Genomic DNA, 10275 nt, shown 5'->3' on the forward strand with positions numbered 1-10275 from the left:
TTAATATATCTTCCATCCATTGAACGACGACCTATAATCGGGATGACTAAAGAGATTTCCACTTTGGGTTTCAGTAGAATGAATGCGAACAAACACCACGTCACCTTGATTTACCTCCATCACCACGACTCCTGTCGTAGTTCTGAAACTTGTTGCGCCATTGCTCGATGTCAACATGCCCCCAACTGCATTAGAGTTGACTAGGATTTGAGAAAAAATATAGCCACCCGCACGACAGTAAAGGTTCCATGTAAACACATACACACCATGCTGTGGAGAAGTGAATATTCCGGAATGTAGATTATAGTGATTGCCAATGTTTGACACTATGATATCGAATTTAATTGTGTGGTCTTTTGATATTTCAGTCTCGTATGTAGACACAAAGGCAGAGAATGCTACTCCGTCTGCGAATGGAGGCTTTGTTGTGTGGACACCTGAAAGGTGATGCAAAATAGTCTTTATCTAGAGTCATGACGCATAAAATGTAGGTCAATTGCATCCGAAGCATGTAGGGACATTATCTGTTCTTTTATGGTTTGGATGACTTAAACTGAGCCTGAAACGGACCTTTACTTTAACTAAACGAACAAAAATCACATAAGCGTGCTATGTTACCTAAAGCAGCTCTGAAACAGTCACTCCATCGCTGATCTAGAGGTGGGTCAAGGGGGTTCCCCCTTGGATTTTCAGAGTTAACAAAACTAGAGAAGTAACCACAAATGACATTGGAACACTCTAGAAAACTCGGTAGCCTGGTAAAATTGTTAGAGTTGTATATATGACGGAAAGCGACCCTGCTATAACGCCTTTTATTTTTTTCAACCCATAGATTGATCCTAGTAGGCTAATAGGCTTTTGTAGAATAGACAGACTGATGGACACGTATATTTCAGTATCTCCTAAACAATTTTGTTGAAAATGCATATGCCAATCTAAACGATATTCAAAGAAAAGGAATGTGAACAAATCATTTGATGGAAACGTTAAGTAACATGTTTTGAATTTATCATATCTAGAAGTTCTGATTGTACTCACCTGTCAAAAGACGTTTCGCCATAGCTAATTTTTGTATCTGATTTGGTTTGTGAGAAAGCTTGAGTTTTGTTGGTTGGTTTGTATTCTCGGTTATTGAAAGATTCTGTTGTGCTTTCACGAATTTTTCGCTCTTTGCAGTTGAATCTAGTGAAGAGACTTGGACTGAGTTTCCTTTAGAAAGAACTGAGGATTTCGTAGACTTCTTGAAATTTTTGTCAACTATTGCATTTATGTCCTTTTTTGTCTCAGAAACCTCACGTTTATTTTCCATAGCTGTTATTCTTGCATTTAGTTGCCGGTTTGTTAACAGTAATTCCGAAACTCTAGCCTTAACGCTCTCCATTTCTATGTTAGAGCTATATAATTTCCCTTCTAGAAACAGTTGTAAAACTCTTCTTTCCAATTTTTGCTTTTCTTTTTGGATCTGCATTTCAAAATATCTCTGTAATCTGCTTCCTACTTTGTCTTCTGCGTCGTTCTTGTCTTCCATTCTCAACATGAGGCTATCCAGAAGATTTTCTACGTGATCAAGTCTTTCTTCGCATGTTTTGCAGACGATGTTTTAACCAGGAAAACCAGAAATAACACTCTAAAAACCATTTTGAATCTATCTAAATCTGTTATCACAAGAAAGACAGTGAAATATTTCTATCATAATGATAAGCATTGTGTAAGATAAAGGTCTAATTCTTAATAGTGCATTTGTAATACAGTATGATTGCAAAGTCGTTCATATATTGTCCTCTTTGTGTAAAAAAAGTATTCAAGTAAATAGAGACCCACAGCCATTTCTCATCATTAAAAATGACTTTACGAATTTTCCTTTTCTACATGACAATATACATGAAATTCATTTACTTGTACTGAATTGTCATTCATTCAGTCTATTGAGTATTAGATTGCAAGGAGATTTTTTTGGTCTTTCTTAGTATAATGCTAGATTGACTGATGACAGTGATACCTAACACCAGATTTACCTACAAAGAAATTGGAAACAGAGAAGTTGCCATCACAATTGTAATGCTGCCAAGACGGGATATTTAATGGATTGCAGCAACCGGAGGGGCATAACATGCATAACATGTATGTTGCTATCTGTCATCAGCAAAGTTCTAAGTTCTGAACAAAAGTTCTGAACAGAATCTCAGCCATAGTGAATCCCCTAATAAGGAAGGAGCAAGAAGGATTTAAGAAAGGCAGATCGTGTTATAATCAAATATTTACCTCACAGTGGAGCGTACTTCGTTTTTATGTGAACTTGACCTAACAAAGGCCTTTGATAGTATCAATCGACCAGCTCTATTGAAGATCCTGAACCACTATGACATACTTGCAAAGCTTATTGCCATCCTAAGGATGCTGTATGTTGATTTCTCTGACCAGCTCGCTGTTACAGTCTTACAGAAGAATTCTAAATTCACACCAGTGTAAATCAGGGCCGTTTGCTATCGCAAACAGTTAAAATTTTAAACTTTAGTGGTGGAAAAGCCAAAATTAAAGTTGGAAAAACCAAAATTAAGATGAAATTTAAGGGGAAATAATAACAACGTTTCACTAATAAGCTTCCTTAGGAAAAGCTACGATTAAGGTATGTTATTCCAAGTTTAAAGTTAAAAAGCCAATATTAAAATTTGAAAAGCTAACATTAATTTAGGAAAAACTGTTTAATTTTCAAGTTGGATTCTACCATTAAAATAAATAAATATGTCTACATGAAATTTATGTATCTATCCACTTTCTTTTGATAAAATTTCAAAAGGGTTTTTATCTACTATTATTTCTAAAAATAAAAAGATACTCGTATAATTATTTTGTGTTATTCTTTCTTAAGGGAAATATTCTAATATCTCTTAGACGTAGTGATTATTAATATTATTATTTTTGGTATGTTTTATTTAGTAAATCTTCCATCCATTAAACGACGACCTATAATCGAAATGACTATAGAGATTTCCAATATGGGTGTTGGTAGGATGAGTGCGGACAAACACCACGTCACCTTGATTGACCTCTACCTCCTGTTGTAGTTCTAAGATTTGTTGTGCCCTGGCCCGTTGTGAGCATGGCCGCAACAGCATTAGAATTAGCGACAACCTAGAAATAAATATAACCGCCGGTATGACAGTAAAGTTTCCATGTAAATACATACACATATGGTGTGGAGCAGTGAATGTTCCGGAATTATGTGGATTATAATAATTTACAACATTTGTCACTATGCTGTCGAATTTAATTGTGTGGTCTTTTGATATATCGGTCTCGTGTGTATACACAAAGGCAGAGAATGCTTCTCTGTCTGCGAATGGAGGCTTTGTTTACACAAAAGGCCTGTCCACTGTTGCCTGTCCTGGAACCAATGTTGGATCTGTACCCATGTCCATCCTTTCCAAAAGCTCGCTCCTTGATCGAAAGGTCGTGTATTCGAATCACGGCCGCGACTGACCTAATTCGCCAAAGAATAGGTAGCAACTATTCCTTCGCCAAGCGCTCGGCATATTGAAATGAAAGTTGCAGGTTCTTCTGATGAGACCTTAAACCGAGGCCCCGTGGTACGGTAGGCTTTGCCACCTTCACTGCTCAATGGCTCTGAGTGCCGAGTAAAGGTCTAAATTTAAAGCCCTTCACCGGTATGTAGTGACGTCTCTGTATGAGGGAAAAATTTTCGAACGGGACGTAAAACAACATACAATCAATCAATCAATCCATATAACTCTCTTAATGTGAATGTAGATATAAATTTTTTATACATGGATGATACATTGCTATAATTATTACATGAATTTTCAAAGAATATAATAATTTTTGGAATTTGAGACTTTGTTTAATTGTATCTATATCTATTTTTGATTGTATATTTGTGTGTTTCTAAAATCATTTACAAATAAGTGACATTCAATATCTCCCCGAGAATGTGCTTAAGTTAAATATTTGGGGGAAAAATCTTTATGAAATCAATCAATGAATATTGTGAGTAATTTCCATATATCTTTCGAAAGTTTAATATTTATATATTTCTCTCTAAACAAAAAATAGAACTCTTCTTTTACGATGTTTATAATTAACTCTCTAACCACAGCATATAATTTTTAATCCTGCAAATTAAGTACACATGTATTTCAAAGATATTAAAATAAAAGACATTATTCACGTAACGGAATTAATCAACAAATTATTGAAAAAAAAAGATCCCATCCTAATTTTTAACGTATGTATTAAATATGCACCATACACCCATGACCATTTTCAAAATTGCGATGATTAAGTAAGAATTACAAAGTACAGATTTATTACTATGTTAAGGAAATAGTATTCAGGTTAATTAGGGTTAAAGCGTGCACTTTCCAATCTTTTGTTAAAAATGAAAAAGTGATAACTTTATGCATTATTAGGTAAATGCTTGTAAAAAGGACTTGTACTATATAGATAAGGTTTATCGAATTCAAATCGAAATACGTGCCTGAAATCAATAATGAAAATGAATAAAGACCCATATCTGTGTGAAAATAAGTGTATTTGATGTCACATATTTTAGGCACACTAAGTGAAATTGACTCATCGCTCTCAACCCTCCCGATGACAGAAATTGTCCAGACCAAGACATGATGTGTGACAAGTATTTCTCAAAATTTGTGTTTTTTAAAACAATTGCTCTAACTCATGAGTTAACTTGATTTCTTCATTAGTTTGTCTGACCATTGTTTTCACTTTATTGCTTTGTAAAAATATTTTTGGAAAACATTATATTTGGAAATAAAATTGTTTGTTTACTTACTAACTATTACTATCTTATTGTAAAAGAAACTGTACATGTACAGGTAATAGAAGAAAGTTTGCTTGAAAGTTAATTTTTTTGTGGATAATTTTTTTTCATACAAGCAAAGATATAAAGTATTAGTATTTAAGAAATAATCTTTTGACAAATGACAGAAAGAGTGAACGATTTTGAAAGATAGAATTTCACCAATTTGTTAGTGTTATTTCTGCAATTTCTGTAAGTGGATATAGACTGTAGTCTAAGCTAGTTGTGGGGTCATATGATTGTTGATACGTGTGTCAACAGTTGAGGTCATGCGCAACTTACATGTACTTGCACTTTATAATATGACATGTACTTTTCCAACTGATAAATTTCCGAGATATTCTTGATTTAAAATTATTATACCATCAGATATTCTTAGACAAAATATCATCATACATTACCAGGAGTTTTGAAAAAAAAAAATTAAATAACAAAAAATAGTTTTAGCTGGTATTTCCACAAAAATTGATACAGAAAAGGTGTACAGCATTTACAGGCATAAAAAAATCCCACAAAGGTCCTTCAATAATTGGAACTCTTATATTAAAAAAGGAATATGAAAATAATGTTCCAAACTTATAGGGAATAAGAAAATAATGATTCAAACTACGTTACTTATGTCCTTAACTTCAAAGCTATTTATTGCAATACAATTTTTATACATATTTGACTTAAACTTAGAGTAAATTGAGTATAATTTTGGGTGAGAGAACAAAGTCTATCCCCAAAAAGACTAATCATTATTGGTGTTTAGAAAACTAGAGAAATAACACAATATTAAATTATAAACACAAATGCATATGATATGAATGGGACCGGTATTTTCATCAGTGATTTTTTTTCACAGGAAAGGAACATCTTGACCTAGACAAGTGTTATTGTCGGAATTCTTCAAATGTTATATTTCTTTAGGAACTAAAATTTTCTATTTTATCTGTGTACCGCATGATACATTTACTTCCTTGAGCTCCCAACCAAATGTCTTGATTTCCATCCACACAGATAGCAACAGGAAGTTGCCATTTTGGTCAATCATTTGGATTTTTTTACCAGCTAAAACCAAATGATTTATCCCTAAATCCATATTCGAGGTGTTTATTACTTCTCTATTTCTTTCACTGTAATAAAAGATTGTTCAGTTGTTTTCTTTTCTGGAGATGGTTCAGTTGTCGACCTTTCTGGAAATCGTTCAGTTGTCACCTTTTCGGGTGATCGTTCTGTTGTCACCCTTTCTGATGATCGTTCTGTTGTCACACTTTCTGGTGATCGTTCCGTTGTCTTTCTTTGAGATCGTTTATTAGTATCTTTTTGTGTACTCTCTGGAATTTGTTTAATTGACATGGTTACTAGAGATCGTTCTGTTGTCAACCTTCGTGGAGACCGTCCAGTTGTTATCCTTTCTGGAAATATAGTTCAGCTGTCGAGCTTTTTGGAGTTCGTTTATATATACATTGTAATGCTCTCTGAAGATCTTTCAGTTGACACGGTTCTTTGAGATTTTTCTAAGTAGCTTACTCTTGGTAACAAGCTTTCAATATCAGTTTGTTTGAGGACATTCTGTTCATATCTTGGTATTAAAGGTTCCGATAGTCTTGGAATGTTCATCATTTTTTTCATGGCATCCACTTTTTCTTTTTGAGTAATGATGAACTCAGCTGGCAGCTCTGTCATGATTCGATATCTTCATATTTTTGAAGAAGGTGTTTTATTTTTGATATGAAATCCGATAGTGTAGTCTTTTGAATTTAAAAATTAAATATCAAGGAACGTTTTATGGCGGTCATATTTTCTGTATTTTCATGCAGAATGATATCCAAAGCATCTTTGAAAGCTTTGGCTCTGAAAATTATTTGGGATCGTATTTTGGAAATTTCTTCTTCGCATTTCTTTTCATCTTGAAACAATTTTCTCAACTAGTTTTGTACTGTTGGTTAATTTATTTTTAAAAAACGTAAGATGACCAGAAACCCTTCCATTTTGGAGTTGAAAACTGTGTCAATATCAGCTAGTTTGTGTCCAAAATGGAACTCTCTCATGCACAGCATACATACAGGTACTTGACATGGCTTACAACAGGAAGTGTACACTTTATTGGTGTGGACTTTACATGAACTATTCTTGACTACGTCATGGTTCCTTGTCCCCTTTTTTCAATTATGCCGATCTCTGCATGTTTTACAGAGACTTACCTGACAGGTGTTACATTGATAATCAGCACTGCCTTTGTCACAATTCGTGCATTCATCATTTTCTTCCAACTGTGTGCCTAACATAATGCACAATTCTTTTCAATGATAATAGCTCATAGAAAGTTACTAGTAGTCCGAAATAGCTGAGTTTTCCTTTCCAAGCGTTTTTAACAATTTTGATATTTGACCTGCCAGGAAAACGTCAGAACCGGCGACTTCTCGAAAACATCAGATATTTTGAACTAATAGAAAGATAAATTTATTCACATCTTTGTTAATTATTATATCTAAATACATTTACTTTCACTGTTATAGTTATTTCAAATTTTACACATTATACTGCCCCATATATATATATATATATATATATATATATATATATATATATATATATATATATATATATATATATATATATATATATATATATATATATATATATATGTGTGTGTGTGTGTGTGTGTGTGTGTGTGTGTGTGTGTGTGTGTGTGTGTGTATGTGTGTGTGAGGGTGTGTGTGTGTGTGTGTGTGTGTTATTTAAATGTAATGTAGTTAGATAGCTCAATTTTGAATTTGACCTTACTAGCTATTCCTTGTGTGAAATGAATTAAGCAATAAAAAAAGTGAAGATCGATCTTTAAAAAAACCTACAAAAATAATAATCTGTGAACAGGGCATAAAACACGGACCCCAGAAATTCCAGAAGTGGGATCAGTTGCCTAGGAGGAGTCTGTTACTTAATCAACCAAATGCACAAATGCTGGTAAACAAATACCTGTGAATAATGTAGCATTAAACATATCGAAAGCCTTGAAAAATACATACATGTAATAGAAAAGAGTTTAAAATTCGAGAGGTTAACGTTCTATTGAGTTTTATTTAAATGTATCTTATTTACAGCATTCCACATACATGTCTACATGTATGCCTATTTTTCTCCAAAGCATGTCCGAAGAAGGGAAAATAATTATGATCTATAAATATCATTTTTCTTGTTTAAAAAATTACAGGTAGCGTGGATAAACAAGTTTGGCTGGTTGAACTGTCATAATATATGTCAAATATGATATTCTTATATCTAAATCAAAGAATTTACATAACTTTCGAAATAAGACATATTGTTTCATAAAAAATCATTATGCATATACAAGTAAACAATTTAAACTCGGTTAAAAAACTTTAACCAAACAGACCTAAAAAAAAAATTGCCAAGGGCTATATATTTGTCCCAAAATTTAAAGGAAACATGGTATTTGGTGTATTTAATGATTTGCTGGTATGCATAAAGCAGGAATATACAATGTATAGTAAAACAATAAATAAAGATTCATTTCACATTGTAAATGAAATATAAAACATTAAGTTTAGCTAGGAATAACATACTGTTGCCAAACCCTAGCCCCAGGAGCCAGGATTTGAACAAATATGAATCTGTACTACTTATAAGGTTATTAATACGAGTTATTTTTGTTGGCAAAATGATTTTAAAATATATTTTTCCTTCAGAATTTCTTTTAAATATTTAATACCTTATTGTGGTCCACTTAACCCAGGGACTTTTGTTTAAATCAAGGTTTACACACGCTTTTTGTCAATTTTCATACATAATTCGACGTATTTGGCGAACTGCTTTACAAACAAAGGCTGTTGTGATATACTTTGTCCGTTGTTTTGATTCTTTAATTACATCTGAATCACTGCAGAAGGATAGATTTTGTATTTCACCATGAACCGTTTTATACGAAATTTTACTATCAACCTTCAACGTTTTATCCACTCTGACAAATTATCAATTTCTTCTTCATATTTTTCCCATTTTCTGGCACAATATTCGACAAAATTCATATTATTTATGATTGTTTTTCGCCAATTAAAGACTACTTAAGTTGAAATATTGTTCAAAGTATCTAGAGAAAATATCGGCAATGTATCGAGTTTTTATACAGACAGTTAGACTGACAGACTGAAGGACGCGGGACAACGTGATAAAAAAAATCTCACTTGCGTTTAAAGCTTAGGTAAGCTTAAACTTTGTTCCATGAATACATCCGTACAATTGAATAATTTTTCCTATATTGCACTGTATACTTTCTTTCTGGAGCGCCAAGTCCCTTAAACTTCTCATGACACCTTCGGTTTCAATGCACTCTGGACTTTAATGGTATAAATTGTTTTTAAAAATTAATTATTGTTTGAATATTTCAGTGAAAGTTTTTAGTCATTTGAAACATTAGTCAAAAACTTTGATAGGGTACACGTTGAGACGTACCAGACCTCAATGTCATATTTTCCGGAGAATCCAAATCTATATTTTCCCATTATACCATTATCCCATTTCACCTATGAAGGAAATGTCAAGTTCATTAAATTACATACTAAAACCTTCCAAATAATTACAAATGCAACTTGTATTTTCATTATTTTAATTTGGCACATACATCTGACTTGTCAATATTTTACAATAGCATCATAAAGTTTCAGACGATGTGATAGGTAATATTTTGTATTGCAATGAAAAATTGATAAATACATGAACAATGCCTATGTCCTCCACTTCGAAAATGACCCCACAATTCCCCTCTCCCCCGTCCTGTGATCCCCACTTCCAGTCTCTACCTATAATACAAATTAAATAAAGTGTACGAAAATCAACAATTTTAAAAATATTGTTGAAATGATTAAAGTACCATACACATTACTTTTTCAATGTAAATTTTTCATGAAGTAGATTTTTAATACTTACTATGATAAAGGATTAAAATACTAATTTAAAGAGAAATGAAGGTGACACATGCCTTATTTCCTAGAGAAAATCAGTTAAATTTGACCTTTTTGCATTTAGAAAAAAGTTGAAATATTGATTTAAACAACTGCTGTTTAAAAAATATCATAAGTATGATTTTTTATGTAAATAGATACTCAAAGACAGTATTAATAATGATTTGTAGTTAAAATAGTTCCCAAGAATACTCTTTTAAAATGTATTTGTCTCTCCGTATTTAAATAACTTTACGTTAGGTTGTATAAACAACATTTTATTAATATAAAGATAAATATGAAAAACATATTAAATTTTTGATATAAATCCTATCTTTTTGGAATCTAAATGCTTTGGAGCAATATTTGTGGATTATTACATGTATAATACGTGTATACAATGTCAATTTTCATTGAAACATAAATCCATGGACAAATCTCGTAAGTAATTATGATAGAGCATATAGATCAATATTTGTTGAGGTTGTATAT

General features: G+C 32.3%; 1 protein-coding gene across 1 annotated transcript; it reads right to left on the bottom strand.

Annotated features, from left to right (window-relative positions):
* LOC133197077 (uncharacterized) lies at positions 1–1528 on the bottom strand. The gene is made up of 2 exons (XM_061332917.1): positions 1039–1528; positions 1–437 (listed from the first exon to the last, which is right to left on the bottom strand). The coding sequence occupies exons 1-2, from the start codon at positions 1526–1528 to the stop codon at positions 1–3; spliced, it is 927 nt and encodes a 308-aa protein (XP_061188901.1).
* Positions 1529–10275: the final 8747 nt, after the last annotated feature.

This window comes from Saccostrea echinata, unplaced genomic scaffold (genome assembly GCF_033153115.1).
Source record: "Saccostrea echinata isolate AGI-Se365-2 ecotype Australia unplaced genomic scaffold, CSIRO_AGI_Sech_v1 ptg000030l, whole genome shotgun sequence".
NCBI lineage: Eukaryota > Metazoa > Mollusca > Bivalvia > Ostreida > Ostreidae > Saccostrea > Saccostrea echinata.